The sequence below is a fragment of the Stegostoma tigrinum genome, chromosome 26, assembly GCF_030684315.1.
Source record: "Stegostoma tigrinum isolate sSteTig4 chromosome 26, sSteTig4.hap1, whole genome shotgun sequence".
Taxonomy (NCBI): Eukaryota; Metazoa; Chordata; class Chondrichthyes; order Orectolobiformes; family Stegostomatidae; genus Stegostoma; species Stegostoma tigrinum.
This window is the reverse complement of record NC_081379.1, coordinates 35,359,066-35,378,135: the sequence shown is the minus strand read 5'-3', so window position 1 is coordinate 35,378,135 and position 19,070 is coordinate 35,359,066. Positions and strand designations below refer to the sequence as shown.

The following is a 19,070-nucleotide window of genomic DNA, read 5'->3' as shown; positions in this document are numbered from 1 at the left end:
CAATGATCCAATTAATTGAGGCAGAGAGATAATATTATAAAAAACTTAAAATAAGACAGTACTGGAGACAAACTAAATGGTGGAAATAACATGCTAGATACAAAAGTCGCATGCCAAGGGTCTAACCAAAGTAACAAGTAATCCAAAACTGTACAAACTCATTAAGATAGAGAGATCATGACAAGTTATTAAGGCAATGGTGTCAATACAGGTCAGTAAGGAAGATTTTACAAATACAGAACAGTATGGTGGAAATGCTTCCATCATGCTGATCAGCATGGACTTCTAAGAGTTCTGGCTTATTTAGTTCACCATGTGTCATGCTACTTAGAAACTGTTGCAGGTTTCTTTGCTCTCCTGGAGTAATTTCTTAGCAGATGTACTTTTATGTACCATCCACATTCCATTTTTCTTTTGCACAAATATACTGCTACATTATTTACAACTAACCAATCTCAGTGGTTTCTTTTCTGATCAAGGGTCAAGGCCCAAAACATCAGCTTTTGTGCTCCTGAGATGCTGCTCGGCCTGCCGTGTTCATCCAGCTCTACACTTGGTTATCTCGGGTTCTCCAACATCTGCAGTTCCCATCATCTCAGTGCTTTCTTTCGTATTCTTTAGGACAATATCAGTAGCTTACTGGACTATTGATCTGAAGGTTGACCATGCCGCTTCAACCACATTTGGGTTTTCTTTGCAAGACAGCTATTCATCAAGTCGGAGTATAAATTGTTCACAGCTCACTGCAGATGCCGGTTTCTGTACATCTAACTTTCTTCGGGGCTCAGTGAAGTTAATTTTCTCGTTGTTGAGGGATCATAAATACAGTGGTCATGTTGAATATCCAGAAACATTCCCAAAGTTATTCCTAACTTACACTTTATGAATTATATTTCAAGTGTTTAACTACAATGCGTACCGTATATTCAAGTCTGTAATATTAGATATCCAACGTGTCAAGAAAGGAAAAAGAAACTAGAAGAGTTTGCACATTTAAAGCAACTTTCACAACAACTCTCAGCACGCTTTGCAGCAAAAGAACAACCTTGAGGTTTAGGTCACTGTTCTAACAGGCAATGTGTCCTCAAGCTGCTCCAAAACAAGAAACTCTGATTAGAGAATTATGGCCTGCATTTTGCAGCTGCAATAATGACAAAACTATCAACAGTTGGTCATCACAACTCCTCTAAAACTGACAGCAACTTTGCACACAGTTAAACAAGAAAATCCTGGAATAATTGTCAGCAATGCTATGCTTCTTAAACGAAGCATGCCACTGAAAGATCCCCAGGCAGCAATCAATTAGGAGTCATTGAACTGGTAAGAGCTTGCCTTTTTCCACAGTATTATCCTGGGCAAAATCTTTAAAAAGTTGTGCTGAGTTAATGAGGTGTAGCTGGGTTTTCAATGGTGCACCACGTCACAACTAACATTGATTGGACTTTCTAAACTCATCTAATATTAGTGTAACAGACTTTTTCAATTCTGATTTAAAAAGTTAAACTTAATCTTTTTAAAGTTTACTTATAACATTTCAGCTTCTAATGTGCAATATAACAATCAGTAATTTCATTTTCTAAGACCTGATAGAAAGTGAAGGTCTGCGCATTGTAATTCCGAAATAAAAACCAAAAGAACTGCGGATGACGTAAATCAGGAATAGAAACAGAAGTTGCTGGAAAACCTCAGCAGGTCTGGCAGCCTGTGAAGAAAAAAAAAAATCAGTTAACTCTAATATTGTCTCCTTCGCAGATGCTGCCAGACCTGCTGCTCTATTCTTCTTCCATTGTAATTCCTAATTTGTCTTCCACGTGAATACATAGCTGCTTACCTGCGTTAATAACTTTACTTTGCAGAACATCTGAAGTTTCCCTCAGCATCGTACCAGATGCCAATGAGAGGGGGAAGACTACCATTTCCTGCCCCAATCTTCCAACTGTATAGTACAATTCCCACACCCACAACCTTCCACTAGGTTTCCCCCAGATTTCTTTTTCTCTCCGCTCTGAGATTTCATCTGACCATGACATTTTCCTAAATATAAAGATTCAATATTTTTAATCCAACCTCGCGAAAAAGCCACACCATACAAAATCACTAGATCATTGATTTCTTTGAAGTCAGTAGCAAATACAGACACTTTATTGCAGGCCAAATGATTGGGCCGTGAATTTTTTTTTTCCCCACTCATGCCCAGGAAACAAACTCCACATCACAATTTTCTTCACCCAACTTTCAGCCATGAGAACCAAGGCTAAGTGTAAGTGTCTTAGATGAATATGTAACCCTTTTCAAAACTTATGAACATACAAATTAGGAACTGAAATAGGCCATTAGCCTCCGGAAGCCTGCTGTGCCATAAAACAACCATGGCTGATCTGTTCACGTTTCGAAATCTACATTCTTATCCATCTCCCATAACCCTCAATTCTTCTTCCTAATACAAATCTACAAGTACTAACTCACAACAAAAACGTTCTTTCCACGATCAACTTGTCAAGACAATTCAACATCTTCTGTATCAATCAAGTCACCCCTCACTCTAAACATCAATTGAACTAAACCCAACCTATCCTCATGCTAATCCCCATACCCAGTCATTCCAGGTTTCATTCTGATAACTACTCCATAGCACCCTTCTTTAAGTAATTAAACTTACGTCATGTTGCTGTATATATGTACAAATTGAGCAGTTTAAAAGAAACTCACCCACTTAAATAACCTAAATTTTCAAGTCAGGTGCACAATTATCCAAGTGAAATAAATTTCTTCCCCTTTTTAAGTTGATTGAAGAAGAACTATGGGCGAATGTGGGCGAGATGGATTGTTTAATTTGGGAGCATGATCAGTGAGGACCACTTGGACAAAAGGTGCTGTTTCCATGTTGTATGACTCTACACAGTCGGCTCTGCTGCAGTGCATGTGCCAGCAATGCAAATTGGCTATAATGCGACTGACAAGTAGGGGAACACTATTTGTGAAACGCAAACTTGTGTTGGCGTCGACACCACATGATCGTTTTGCAGGCTTTGTCCTGATAATGCCCAAAGTTAGCACCGAAAGATTCTCCGCACCTTGAGCTTTGAAAGGTTACTTTAAGTCTATTCTAGGTGTCTACCTCAGGTCAAGCAAAAGAGGTTGCATGATGGGGAATTTTTCACAGCTTATTGTTGATATTTTAGAAGATATTTCTACAAAGTATTGCAGGAAAAAAAAAATTTGGATTTTAAAAATTCTCCTCATTCTGGATAATACACCAAACCATCCTCCCACTATTGGTAGTTTTCTGGAAACATTAAAGTGCTATTTCTACACCCAAACGCAACTTCTCTCTTCAATCCAGGGATTAGGGTGCAATAGCAACTTTATTTAAGGTACACAGCTAAGAGGCTGATTGCAACCACTGAGGGGGATAAGGACAATGTTCTTCAAATCTGGAAGCTTTAACATAAAGATTGCAATTGTCATAATCATGGAAGCCTGGGATGATGCCAGTAAGGACTGCTTGCATGCAGTTTGGCAGAAGCTTCTTCCAGAATTTTTTTCAAGATTTTAAAGGCTTTGATCCAGCAGAGGAGCTCCCAAGAATCAAACAACACTGTGCTGATCTTACAAAGCAAGTTGAATTTGAAGAAGGTGTGGAGAGAGGATATCGAAGAGCTGCTCCAGTCCCATTGTGAAGACTTCTCTACAGCTGATCTCCAAAAGCTTGTTGCTGATGGGGAACTAAATGGTGGAGATGAGGATGAAGTCGAAGTCCAAGGTGCAGCACCACAGGAGTTCCACTTGCTTGATCTTCTACCCTGAGGGAAATGGAGAAGCAGTTGCAGCTCTTGGAGGGTAGGGATTCTATGATGGTGACCACAACAATTATAACACAGCACACAGCAGGGTAGCAGTTCATGGAATAAGATCTGATTTTATATCCTATGAGCAGCTTCTTCACAAAAGAAACAAAAAAAATGGCAAAGCTGCAAAACCTAGGTGTCTTTTTTAAGCCAACCACCAAGAAACACAGTCAGAAGACAATGAACCATAGCCATCCACTTCTCGATCAACTATTTTCCGCTCTAAGCCCGCAACCACAATTGCATCTGAAAGTGACGATGACAACATGACAACCCTCACCCCTTACATTAACGACAGAGCATCCTCAAAACCTCCTCCCCAATCAAGTCATTGTGACATTTTTTTTTTCGGTGTTAAAATGTACTTGTATTTCATTATTAGACACAAATTAAACATTTACTCAAACTGTGCTGTCCTTTGTGATAGATCTTTGAGAAATTTTGAGTGATACTTTTGGTGATCTGCCCCCAACCCTGCTTCTCCCATAGGCCCCTTAATTTCTATAGCGCAATTTTCTATAACACAATGTTGTACAGGAATGCAATTATCACATTATAGCAGAAACAACTGTACCTCCAGAGAGCTACAATTCAGACAGCACTTCAACAACTATTGCAGAAAGGAGCATTTCAAGTTTCATTCTGGTTCAAGCTACATGTGGCAATATGCTAAATTGTCACTATTCTTCAAAGTTCTGCCCACAATTATTGTTTTTGTTACATTTTTCTTTCCTTCGACTTGAATACACATGCACTCATGTTCCTGAATATCCGTGATTTTGCAAGTCAGAAATTATATCTTGCTGTTAAATAAAAAGGCTTACAATGTTAACTAGCACATCTCCCCATAAGTTGAAGGAAAGATTGTGTTATTGCTGGTGGCTAGGAGTCATGGAGGGATGGTAAGGTGAGCAAGTAGGAGCTAATGTCAGCAATGTGCAAGGACTGGAGCCCAAAGAGCTCAAGGTCACAGGGACAGGAGAAGGAAATGTTCAGACAGGTTGAAGCACAGATGATGGAATAGGCATGACAAAGTAAAGAAAGGAGAATTGATTATTATAAACCAGGAAACCTGCCTGTTGTTATTTGCAATTTATGCTTGGGACCTCTTCATTCTTTGATCTTTGTTAATCCAACTGAGGTGGCACACTTTCACCGCAGCTGTAACTGAAGAAAATGATTACAATCTTAAAGGCAGAATTTCTTAAAATCTACAGCCTAGAAATAGGACAATGCCCAATGTTCCACAGTGTTCAAGATCCATCAAGCCTCCTCCTGGCTTCCCTCATTTCTTATTTGCCTCAAATACTTCATATGGCCATGTGTTCTACAGGCCCTCTGATCTCCAGATCACAAGGTAGGAGCAGGAGTAGATTTTGTAAGGCTTTTAGCCTGTGCTGTCATTCAATGGGATCATAGCTGATCTTCTGCCTTAATCCCACTTTTCTGCACCAACTTCACACTACCCAAAGATCGATGAACTTTTGCAATCTTCGATAACCTTTAAAGTTTCTTCCAAAGATTTGTAGCTTGGATTCTGAGTAAGGTTGTTGGCTTGCTCACTGAGATGGCTGGTTATCTACTGGCATTTTGTCACCACGCAAGGTAACATTATCAGTGCAGCCTCCAATGAAGCGATGTTGTTCTACTCCACTTTGTATTTATATGATCTGGTCTGTTAAGATTAGATTCCCAACAGTGTGGAAATAAGCCCCAGAGCCCCAACAAGTCCACACCACCCCTTAAAGCCAGACCCATCCCCCTATAACCCACCCGTGAACACTAGGGGCAATTTAGCTGGGTTGTGTAATTTCCAGTTCTGTTTTGCATAGGTTTGTATATGGGGCCTAATTCCAAATGTTTATTTATTGCCTTAAGGGTTGAAAGGCCGCTAGGAATTCTTACGCATGTTTGTCGTTGGTTTGAACCAAGATGGTCACGTTGTCCCAGTTAAATTGATGGGCTTCACTGCCCAAGTGCACTGAGATCAGGGAAAGTTCATCATGTCACTTTGCGACTAGCTGGGTGTTTGTGTATCCTGATGGCTTGTTTTCTTCTGGGCTGGCTGTTGCAATATTTGTTGCAATCATTACAAGGTGTTTTGTAAACTAAGTCAGTCCTGCACATCATGGGTATGGGGTCTCTGGTCCTTGTGAGTGCATGTCATAGTGTGGCTGCGGGTTTGTATGCTACCATGATTCCTGGTGATCGCAGGAGTCTTGTTGTCAGTTCTGATATGTTCTTGATACAAGGTAGTGTGGCCAGTGTGTTGGGGTGTACTGTGCCCTCTTGGTGTTGTCTACAGAGCATGCACCTGCAGATGAAGTTGTCGAAGTTTCTGTTGTTAGCAAAGACCTTGTATAGGCGCTCTTCCTCCTCCACGCATAGGTGAGTTGTGGCCCATTTAAATAGTGTCCTAACACAGCTTTGTTTGTGGACGTTGGGGTGATGGCTGTGGAAACTGAAGTCTTGGTTCATGTGGGCTGTGTTCCTATATACTATGGTTTTGAACTCCCTGATCATTTGTTCTACCCTGTCCAGAAATGGAAGTTGATTGTTGATAGCAATGCCAAGGGGACACAGTATGCCCCAATACACTGGCCACACTACCTTATAACAAGGACAATGCCCATAACCGGCTCCAAAAGTACAAGCAAGAAATTTCACGCCAGAAGTCCTTCTACTAAGACACTACCAACCAGCAATGAATTACAACCCTGGAACAGACCATTACCATCAAACAAAACAGAAACAGAACAAAGAAGAAACACACTCTATAGGAGAAACTGACCAAATTCATCCACCACAAAAGACAAGTACAACAAACCAGACTCATGAATAAGAAATCTGTCCAGCAGACCATTACAAAAACCAAGAAAGCTGTCCTAATATATGGATTAAATTATAACCATAGAGACACAAACAGGACAGACTTCATGGCCACTCTGGAAGCTACACTAAAAGGTAATGGACTCACCGATGACTCACAAACAAGCCATCTGACAAACCATAACCCCTACATTGAACCAAAGGAATGAATGGGATGCCCTCAATACATCAGAAAGAAAAGCACTTGATGGACTCAAGAAAGGCAGGAACATCACGATCCTGCCAACAGACAAAAGATGCATGATAATCATTACAAACAAACCAGACAACATTGAGAAAACACAGGCACTGCTTATAGATACAAACACTTACCAACAGGTGGTGATAGACCCAACACCACAGCTACCTGGTCGACAGATCACCCTACTCCATCCACTCAACACAGGAATTCCTTAACAACCACAAGAACATTAAAATCAACGAGGTTATGGTATCCTTTGACTTCACAGCACTATTCAGGTCTATGGACAACCCACTAGCCAAAGAAACACTTGCCACTGGAACACTCCAAACAGCTCCACCAGCAAGGACAACATACTCAGGCTACTGGACCTATGCCTTACCGCACACTTCATCTTTAACAGCCAAATATACAATCAATGGCACACCTATGGGGTCACTCATCTCAGGAGAGGGAGACAATCAACTTAACGTCCTAGACATCAGGGGAGAGCAAATGACCAATGGGTAATTCCAAACCACAGTACACAGGAAGGCATCCCACACTAACCAAGTCCTCAACTTCCACAGCAATCACCCTGAGGTCCACTAACAAAGCTGAGTTACAGCACTATTCAAATGGGCCACAACTCACTGCAATACACCAGAACTATGCAAGAAGGAGGAACAGCACCTATGCAAGGTCTTTGCTAACAAGGGAGATCCCAACAATGTCATCCACAGGTGTGTACAAGATGGACAATGCCAAGAGGACACCGTACACCCCAACACACTGGCCACAGTATCCTATATCAAGAGCATGTCAGAACTGACAGTGAGACTCCTGCGACCACCAGGAATCATGGTAGCACACAAACCCGCAGCCACACCACAACACTCAAGGACCAGAGACCCCATACCTATGACTGCAGGTGCAACAAACATTACATCAGCCAGCCCAGAAGAAAACTAGCCATCAGGATACACAAACACCAGCTAGCAGCAAAACAACACGATGATGAACTTTCCCTGATCTCAGTGCACTTGGGCAGTGAAGCCCATCAATTTAACTGGGGCAACTTGACCATCTTGGCAAAATTGAGCATGTACATTCTGTACACAAAAAGCAGGACAAATCCAACCCAGCCAACTACCACCCTATCAGCCCACGCTCGATCAATAAAGTGACAGAAGATGTCATCAACAGTGCTATGAAGCGGCACTTACTCAGAAATAACCAGCTCAGTGATGATCCAGTTTGGGTTCTGTCAGGGCCACTCTGCTCCTAATCTCATTACTGCCTCCAATCAAACATGGACAACAAAAAAAGAGGTGAAATCCAGAGATGAGTGACAGCCATTGACATCAAGGCTACATTCAAAAAGTGGCATCAAAAGACCCTAGCAAAACTGGAATCAATAGCAATTGGGGCAAACTCTCTGCGGGTTGGCACAACAGTTGCCGTTGTTGGAGGTTAGTCATGTCAACTCCAGAACATATCTGCAGGAGTTCCTCGGGGTAATATTTGAAACCCAGCCATCTTCAGCTGTTTCATCAATGACCTCCCCTCCATCATAAAGGTCAGAAGGGGGTTGTTCACCAATGATTGCACAATGTTCAGTGCCATTTGCAAATCCTCAGATACCGAAGCAGTCCATGTTCAAACGCAACAAGATCTGAACAACATCCAGGCTTTGGGCTAATAAGGGGCAAATAACATTTTCACCACTCAAAATGCCGGGCTGTGGCCATCACCAATAAAGAGACTGTCTAACCAACGCCCTTTGACATTCAATAGTGTTATAATCACTAAATACCGCACTATCAGAACCCTGGGGGTTACCACTGACCAAAAGCTCAATTGGCCTCACCATATAAACACAGTAAATACAAGAACAGGTCAGAGGCTAGAAATACTGCAGCTGATGATTGCATGACGTTCAGCATCATTAAGACTCCTCAGACACTGACGCAGTCCATGTTTAAATGCAACAAAACTTGTCAATCCAAGTCAGGAAATTGTTCAAGTGGCAAATAACATGTGCACCACACAAATGTCAAGGAATAACCATTTCTAATTGGAGACAATGTAATCACCACCCTTCAACATTCAATAATATTACCATCACAGAATACCACTATCAACGTAGTGGGAGGTCCCGTTGATCAGAAACTCAACTGGACTCACCATATAAATACATTGGCTACAAAGGCAGGTCACAGGCTAGAAATACCGCAGCATGTAACTCACCTCCCGATTCCCCAAAGCCTGTCCATCATCACCAAGGAAGTGAAGAGTGATGGAATATTCCCCACTTGCCTAGATGAATGCAATTTCAACAACACTTAAAACTTGACACCAATCAGGACAAAAACAGCCTGTTCAATTGGCACCCATCCACATCTCTCCCCCACCAAAGCTCAGTAGCAGTCATGTGTATCATCCATAAGATGCACCAAGAATTTTCCCCAAGATCCTGAGAAAGCACTTTCCAAACCAACAGACACTTCCATGTAAAAAGGACAACAGCAACAGACACATGGGAACACCACCACACGCAAACTCCCCTCTGAGGCACTCACTATCCTGACTTGGAAATGTGCTGCCATTCCTTCTCTGAAACTGGATCAAAATCCTGAAATTCCCTCTGTAACAGCATTGTGGATCTACCTAGAGGACATGAACTGCAGCAGTTCAAGCTGGCAGCTCACTACCACCTTCTCAATGGCAACTAAGGACAGGTGTGAAATGCTGGCCAGCCAGCAATGCCTTAGAACCATGAAACAATATTTACAACTTCAGGAGAAGACTGTCACCCCCAATTTTCTAAGTGTCAACATATTCTGAATGGAGACAAATATTGCTGAAGAGAGCGAGTGAGCGCGAGAGCGAGCGAGAGATCAATGACCTTTCATCAGAAATGTCTTGGGTCCAACTCATCCATGCCAACCAGATATCCTAAATTAATCTAGTCCCATTTGCCAGCATTTGGCCCCTTCTCCCTGTTCATGTACCCATCTAGATGTCTTTTAAATAATGCAATTATACCAGCCTCCACTGATTCCAAAGGACGCTCATTACATACATGCACCACCCTGTGAGTAGAAGTTGCCTCTATATCCCTTTTAAACCTTTGCCCTCTCACCTTAAAGCTATGCCCTGTTGTTTTGGGCACTTCTACCCTGGGGGAAAAGACTTCAGCTCTCATGGCGTTTATGAACCTCGATAAGGTCAGCCCACAGCCTCTGACATTGCAGAGAAAATAGCCCCAATCCATTCAGTCTCTCCCTACAGCTCAAACTCTCCACCAACTCTGGCAACATCCTTGAAAGGGTGCAGAAAAGATTTACAAGTTTCACATCATCATTCCTAGAGCATGGAGACCAGAGTGGAACACTGTATTTCTATATCCTGTACAGCTCCAACACGACCTCCCAACTCCTATTCTCAATGCACTGACCAATAAAGGCAAGCATACCAACTGCCTTCTTCACTACCCTGTCTACCTGCAACTCCACTTTCAAGGAACTATGAACTTGCACTCCAAAGGTTTTTGTTTAGCATCACTCCGCAGGACCTGAGCACTAAAAGTATATGTCCTGCGCTGACTTGCCTTACCAAAATGGGGCACCTCACATTTACCTGAGCTAAATGCCATATGCCACTCCTCAATCCACCTGATCATGGTCCCTTTGTACTCTGAGATAACCTCCACCGCTGTCCACTACACTACCAATTTTGGTGTCATTTGTAAGCTTACTAACCACTCCTCCTATATTCACATTGAAATAAAATGCCAAAAAGCAGTGGACCCAGCAACAATCCTTGCAGTGCACACTTGTCACAGGCCTCAATCCAAAAACCTTCCACTTTTTAAACAAAAAAGGCGTTAACAGAAAAAGCCAAGACACTCCCCCAGCCCCACCCCAACACTGTCCACATCAGACACTCCCAGGACAGCGGCAGCAAAGCCTACTGTACTCTTTTGCAACAGAAAATAAAGCTGCCTTGACTTTGATAAACAAAAATGAAGACCCTTGTACTCTGGAGAAGAAACAAAAACAAATTTTTAAAAACTCAAGCAAAATAAAAATCAAAGAAAAAAAACAAATCAACAACTAAATGAACAAAAGCCCGCTGCTCCGTCCCCATTGAACATTCCTGGGAAAGGAACAACAAAGGTTTAAAATCGAGATCAAGTTCCACTGCACATTTCAACTGAAAATAAAAATTCCCCTCTCACTGATTCCCATCAAGTGCAACTGGAACAGAGTCTGTACAGAGCTCTTAAAGGAGTCCAAAATTGGAACAAAAGGAGAAATGAAACAACTTTCTTCCCAGGGCACCAAACCAAAACCAATTGCAAACTCAAAAGACAGAATGGAAATTTATACTACAGAAACAATGAACTAAATCAGAATATCATTATCCAGGGTGAAAACATACTCCAGCCCCGGTGCCACCCAGCAGTCTGAAAGGCTTCACTTGTGCCAGTGAGCAACGGGTGCTCCCTCTCCAAGGGGACCTAAGTGCGAACATAAAGACAGACAGACAGACAGACAGTCAGGAACAACAGGTCCCTCTTTGGCCCAGTGCCTGAACTTGTTAATGGCCATCGTGGCCCAGTCCAGGAGCAAAGTCATGAGAAGGTTCATAGACTTGTGTGCACCTCCCTGGTGAGAGCTGACCAGAGTTGGGGACGTGCTTGAAGGCAAAAGAGGCAGCACTGTGCCCAGATCAGGTACGCGGGGCTGAAATGCAATCAAAATTTTAGCATCAGCCCTTTTGAGAAGCTAAAAGGAGCTGCAGAGAAATGCACTGTCTTCTCCAGGCACATGGTCTGGCACCCAGTGAACCTGCTGAGTCACCAGGTGCACAGGACTGCCGCATGCAGCACTCTGCACCCTAGTTGCCGGCGGTAAGAGGAGAGGACCCCTTCGTAGGGGGGCCTAATCTGGGGATCTCTGCCACCAGGCAGCAAAACATCATATCAGGATGAGACCGAGGGGCAGATGAAGGCATGGCAGTGGAGAACATTCAGCATCAACCCGTACAAATAATACCTCTACCCCATTCAAAAGGGAACCAGGAAGATATTCTGGAGGCGGCTCAGATGGTGGGACACCACGTGACACGGTGGATCCGCGGCACTGGGCTAATGCAAAGTTCCGGATGGTCAAGAGAGTCAGTTCGTCTGGGAGCCGGCGACATGTCTGAGGCACCTCAAGTGCACGTAAAGGTGTCAGGGCCAAGTGGCTTGTCCATCAGGTTCTGGACGGCTCCAGTCGCAAACCAGGCTGGACTAACACCCTCACAGTCAACAGTGCTGGCTCTTTTGCCTTCAAGCACGTCCCCAACTCTGGTCAGCTCTGCACCCCAAGCTCTCTCTCCTCCCTCAGCCAGCACAAACCATGCTTGAGGAGGAACCTATTTCTGAGCACCAGCTCCCTAACAAGAGCTGCCACTCCAAAGGGGAGAGCCCAGCATGAGCTCGTTGTGTCTCAGACGGCGATCAGGTCCAGATAGAGGAGAGGCAATTCCTGGAAGAAGACCCAAGGCCGGGACCACTCCACGAACAGGAACCACGTGCCTTAAGAGATGCTGCGCAACTGACAGAAGAAATACATCATCGGCATGCCATCTTGGGAGAAGTTCAACGTAAAGGTATTGCTCCAGGGCCTGAAGACAGAAAGTCGCTAACTGGGAGCAAAGGCATGCCAACAAATTACCCTCCACCATCATCTCTATCTTCTACCTTCAAGCCCATTGTGTAGCCAAATGCAAAAAGATTGAGCTCATAGATGGCAATGCTCTATGTGGGCACGTAGACACTAACAATAGCACGGTTAGGTTGGACCTTCCAAATTCGGCATCCTCAGATCCAGACCTTGACCAGACAGGACAATTTACTGGACCACAGGAAATCACGTCAGATTTAAAACAACTGGAAGTCAAATACAAGTTATTCACTTTCGTGCTACGATCAATCTCATGTTTAGATGAGAACAGCAAATATCGGACATTCAAGTGGATTACTGAATTCTACTGTGCCAGTTGAACAGTTATTGAAATTTCGATTTTACAATAACAATTATTAATGCAAAATATACATCAAAATACATCTTCAAAGTAGAAGGAAGTTTTTGCAACACAAAGCTGGGATTCAGAAAAAACAATTTTGGCACCTAATTTTTATGTCACAATTGCCCAAGTGAATCCTGTCCATGTAAAGCAGGATAAATATAACATGGCCAATTAGCACCGTATCAGTCCGCACTTCATTATCAAAAGTGATGCAAGTGGTTGTTAGCGTTATCAAGTTGCATTGACGCACACTTTGGTTTCTACCATGGCCACTCGGCTCAAGCTCAATACAGCCTTAGTCCCAACACAGACAAAAGGGCTGAGGACTGGAGGAGAGGTGAAAATCCCTGCCCTGACACCAAGGCTGCATTCAGCCAAGTATGGTTGCCAAAACTGGAGTCGATGCAAATCGGGGGAAAAAAAACTCTCCACTGGTTGCAATCAAACCTCACACAAAGGTAGACGACTGTGGTTGCTTGAGGTCAATTATCTTGGTCCTAAGATATTACAACATGGGTTCTTCAGGGCATTGTCCCAGATTCAAATAACCCCAGCTATTTCATTAATGGCCATCCATCATAAAGCCAGAAGTGGGGGTATTTACTAATGACTGCATAATGTTCAGCAACGTTCACATCTTCTCATATACTGAAGCAGTGCATGTCCAAATGCCGCAAGATGTGGCTAACATCCAGACCAGGGCTGACAAATAATATTTATGCCACAAAAGTAGCAGGCAATAGCCACCTCCAAAAGAACCTCCCACCTCAAGTTCAGCGGGTAATACCGTTAACAACATCCTGGGGGTTACCACTGATCAGCCATTTAATATTGTCGCTACAAGAGCTCGTCAGAATTCGGCAACGAAAACTCACTTTCTGTTTCCCAATGTTGGTCTGCTGTCTTCAAGGCACAAGTCAAAAGAGAGTGATGAATACTCACCACTTGCCCGGAGAGACATTGCTCCAACAACACTTCAGATGCTCGACACCATCCAGGGCAAAACAGCCCGCTTGATCAGCACCCAAATCACCACCTTCAACATTCAGGCCTTTCACAACAGACACAAAATAGCAGCAGTGTGTACCATCTGCAAAATACATGCAGTAATTCATCAAGATTCCTCCAATAGCACTTTTCAAACCAGCATCTTCTAACATCTAAAATGGACAAAAGCAGCAGATGCATGTATACATCACCATCTGCAAGATCCTTTCCAACTTTTATACCATCCTGACTTCTAATATACTGTTGTTCCTTCAAAGTCCTTAGGTCAAAATCCTGGAACTCCCTAACAGTTTGGTGAGTGTTCAGACATCTCAAGGACCGCAGAAAATCAACAGGCAGCTCATTGCTGATCCCTAGTTGCCCTGGAGAAAGTCATGTCACTGATGCCACATTCTGCTAATGAGCAAAAAAACTCCCTTCTCAAATAATGAAGAGATTTTGCAATGTTCTAATCCTACGGCACAATTTTAGTATCAAGAGTCATCAAAATAACAAGTTCCTCTGGTGCAGCTGGTATTTTGAACTCTTCCTCTACTCTGAACATGAATGCCTTTAGTTTTATATAAACATCAGTCTCTTTGCCTTTCCTACTCTATGTCTGTCTTCCCACAATCTCATCTAATATACAAGTACAAAGCTGCTGCAAAACTGGAGTGCTTCCTTCATTATAAGAGCAGATCATATTCGCTTCTTCCCATTGTTTAGCTGGACATTAAAGGACACGAACATTTCTCAAAAAGAAAGGAAATCTTACACAACATTACCACTTGACAAACAACAACAAAATCAAACAAACACCATTCATACAATTAGTTTGTGAGATCATGTTGTCAGCACACTGGTCACATGTGCCAATGGAGCAGTTACTGCAATTTTGAAATCATTCCCTGTGTATGAAATGATTTTGAATATTTCCAAAAGACACTAGAAATGTGATCTGTGAATGCAAATCAGTGTCAAAGTGAAAGAAATTCAGCCAGGATTCCAAAACAATCTTGATTACTCGCAGTACATCCTGCTACACAATGCTAGAGTATATACATCAAGTGACTTGAGCCACATTATAATTCCCTCAATGTTGTGTCATGACATTACAAAGCATTGAAACAGACCCTCCAGTCCAACTTGTCCACAAATCTTTCCCCCTTCAGCTTAAACCGATGTACTCTAGTTTTGGATTTTCCCATCCTAGGAAATAAAGATCTTGGCTATTCAGCCTATCCATGCCCGTCTGGACTTCATAAACCTCTATAAAACCTCAACCTCCCATGCTCCAGGGTAAAAGGCCCCAGCCTATTCAGCCTCTCCCTGTAACTCATACCCTCCAGTCACGGCAACATCCTTGTAAATCTTTTCTGTGTGCTCTCAAAGTTTATCAACATCCCTCCTTCAGAAGGGTGAGCAGAATTGTACACAGTATTGAAAAAGTGACATCAACAATGTCCACAACATGATGTCAATGTTCTGAGCAATGAAGGAAGCACATGAAACACCTTCTTCACCTGCACAAGGTCATGGAGGATAACAAGTGCTGAATTGTAATTCTGTTCTAAATGTTGGTTGGGAGTGGGAAGAGGGATGGCAAAACTAAAAACACCCAGGGATTTTCACTATCTCAACAACAGTTTTTCATGGTGGCTCAGTGGTTAGCACTGCTGCCTCACAACACCAGGGACCCAGGTTCGAATCCACCCTTGGGCGACTGTCTGTGTGCAGTTTGCACATTCTCCCAGTGTCTGCGTGGGTTTCCTCCCACTGTACAAAGATGTGTATGCTAAATGGATTGACCAGGCTAAATTGCTCAGTGTTCAGGGATGCATAGATTAGGTGGGAATGCTTGGAGGTTCGGTGTGGACTGGTTAGGCTGAAGGGCCTGTTTCCACGCTGTCGAGATTCTATGAAAATGTCCCACATCCTTGAACTGACCAAACTCCTGAGCGAGGACTTATGGGGGAAAATGTTCTGCGAGTGGTGCTTGACAACATTTCATGAAAGGGTAAGGAGTGTGGCAACAGGAATTCTGAAAGTTTGCCTCTGGCTCTCTTTCCACCTTTTTTCTTTTTTTTAATCCTCGAAAGAAGACTGTAAACAAGTCAGAAACAAAAAAAATAGAGATTGCTGGAAAAACTCAGCAGGTCTGGCAGTATCTGTGGAGAGAAATCAGAGTTAACATTTCGGGTCCGGTTCCCTCGCTTAGAACTGTAAACAAGTCATCCATTTTATAAGCAGCGCCTACATGTTTGCTTGATACCGGCTCCAAGTTAGTAGCCTCACCTCTCCCGGTTCCAGCCTCTGTACATGAGGCCCACCGTCAGGCGGCGACAACCGCCCGCCTCTTATCACACATACACCCCGGTTCCATCTGCACTCACCTTCATCCGAATCGCGGCCCCGGATGCTGCGGTCGTCCTCGTCGTCCACGCTGTCCAGCTCCTCCTCATCGTTGTAATAATCAACGATGGGCGAGAGGAGAGTGGCGGACATCTTCCCCGCCAGGCCGCCCTCCCCTCCCCCAACAACCGCAGCCAAGGGCGCCCACCGCCTGCCTGCCGGGGCCTCGCACGACAAACTCGCCGGACACCGCAGACAAACACCAACAACGCTCTCGCAACAACACTGCCGCAGCCACTCACAGCCCGGTAATAAACGGGAGCCCCCGCCGCCCAAGGTGAGCACCGGCTGTCAGGCAGTGAGGCGAACACCTAAGCCGGGGTTTGGGGTGGGGGAAGGGGCCATAACCATGTTGGGTTGGAAGAAGTGCAGCCCGGACAGAGCTGTCAATCATGGCTGCTTCTGACCACCACTGTCAATTGTGGCTGCTGGCCAGTGCTGCACCTGATGCATTCATGCTTGCATAATCTGGATTATCTGCAAAATTTGTGACCATCTCCAATTGATGCAGCTAAATGTTGTGCCTGAAAATGATCAGCCCTAAATATTAATATTATATTGAACATCAACATCATAATCTGTTCAGATCGTTTTGCTTGACTTGATTGCTATGCAAGATAATTAGCCTTAGTCCATGAAGGACTACACTTTCTGTTCAGTAGCTGAAATGTATTAAATGTGGGCAGGGCATGGCAAGGAACCCGTCATCTATGAATAAGCACAACCAGTACAAAGGTTTAACCCGAAAGGTCAGCTTTTGTGCTCCTAAGATGCTGCTCGGCCTGCTGTGTTCATCCAGCCCCACACTTTGTTATCTTACAAAGGTTTAACTGCTCTGTTGACGTGCTATAAGACTTCTAAAGGAAACTGAACTAACTGTTTGCGATGTGACATTTTTAAAGATAAATAAAATTTCAGACATGTAGCGAGCATATTGGATGTTCTCACGAAAAATTTGTCAATCTTAACCATTGTTCCGAAACTTTGTTTATCTGTTCTCAGAGCTTGTGGTCTGCTGAGATAGTAGGAACTGCAGATGCTGGAGAATCTGAGATAATAAGGTGTAGAGTTGAATGAACACAGCAGGCCAAGCAGCATCAGAGGAGCAGGAAAGCTGACGTTTCCCGCCTAGACCCTTCTTCAGAAATGATGGAGGGGAAGGGGGTTCTGAAGTAAGTAGGGAGAGAGGGGAAGGTGGACAGAAGATGGATAGAGGAGAAGATAGGTGGAGAGGAGGCAGACTGGTCAGAGGTGGGGATGGAGATAGGAAAGGTGAGTGTAAGTGGGGAGGTAGGGAGGAGATAGGTCAGACCAGGAAGGACGGACTGGTCAAGGGGACGGGATGAGGTTAGCAGGTAGGAGATAGAGGTGGGGCTGGAGGTGGGAGGAGGGGATATGTAGGAGGAAAGACAGGGTTGGGGAGGCAGGGACGAGCTGGACTGGTTTTGGGATACGGTCAGGGGAGGGGAGATTTTGAAGCTTGTGAAGTCCACATTGATATAATTGAGCTGCAGGGTTCCCAAGTGGAATATGAGATGCTGTTCCTGCTCCTTCGGTAGCATTGCTGTGGCATTGCAGGGGGTCCAGGATGGACATGTCGACTGTGGAATGGAAGGGGGAGTTGAAATGGTTTGCGACTGGGAGGTGCAGTTGTTTAGAGTAAACTGAGCGTAGGTTTTCTGCAAAGCAGTTCCCCGAGCACTGACCGCTTCTATCTCCTTCCCAAAATCCACAAACCTGACAACCCTGGTCGGCTCATTGTCTCTGCCTGCTTCTGCTCCACCGCACTTATCTCCACCTATCTGGACTCCATTTTCTCTCCCTTGGTCCAGGAACTCCCTACCTACGTCCGTGACACCACCCACACCCTCCACCTCCTCCAGAACTTCCAATTCCCTGGTCCCCAACACATCTTTACCATGGATGTCCAGTCCCTATACAGCTGCATTCCCCATACAGATGGCCTAAAGGCCCTCCGCTTCTTCCTGTCCCACAGGCCCCACCAGTTCCCATACACAGACACCTTCATCTGCTTAGCCGAACTTGTCCTCACCCTCAACAACTTGTCTTTCAATTTCTCCCACTTCCTACAGACAAAAGGGTGGCCATGGGTACCCCACATGGGCCCAAGCTATGCCTGCCTCTTTGTAGGTTATGTAGATCCTCTTCCATACATACACTGGCCCTAAACCCCACGCCTTCCTCCATTACATTGATGACTGTATCGGCGCCGCCTCGTGCTCCCACGAGGAGCTGGAACAGTTTATCCGATTCACCAACACCTTCCACCCCAACCTTAAGTTTACCTGGACCATCTCTAATACCTCTCTCTCCTTCCTGGACCTCTCTGTCTCCATCTCTGGCAACTACCTAGAAACCTATATCCATTTCAAGCCCACCGACTCCCACAGCTACCTCGAATACATCTCATCCAACCCACCTTCCGGCAAAAATGCCATCCCCTATTCCCAATTCCTTCGTCTCCATCGCATTTGCTCCCAGGATGAGGCATTCCACTCCTGTACATCTCAGATGTCCTCATTTGTCAAGGACCACAACTTCCCCTACTTAGTGGTCAAGAACGCACTCGGCCATGTCTCCCGCATTTCCTGCAACTCATCCCTCACACCCCCTCCCTGCAATAACAACCAAAACAGAATCCCCCTCGTCCTCACGTACCACCCCACCAA

The 19,070-nt window shown here is 44.3% G+C and overlaps 1 protein-coding gene across 3 annotated transcripts in view; it reads right to left on the bottom strand.

Annotated features, from left to right (window-relative positions):
• Positions 1–16,526, bottom strand: part of suds3 (SDS3 homolog, SIN3A corepressor complex component) — a 56,599-nt gene extending 40,073 nt beyond the window's left edge. Inside the window, exon 1 of one of the 3 annotated variants that reach the window (XM_059655095.1) lies at positions 16,362–16,526. In XM_059655095.1, coding sequence (XP_059511078.1) covers positions 16,362–16,473 — 112 coding nt within the window. In that variant the 5' untranslated portion in view covers positions 16,474–16,526. Of the gene's footprint in view, positions 1–13,923; positions 13,958–16,263; positions 16,283–16,361 lie in introns of those variants that run through there. The other 2 variants (XM_059655097.1, XM_059655096.1) reach the window with 2 other exon arrangements.
• Positions 16,527–19,070: the final 2,544 nt, after the last annotated feature.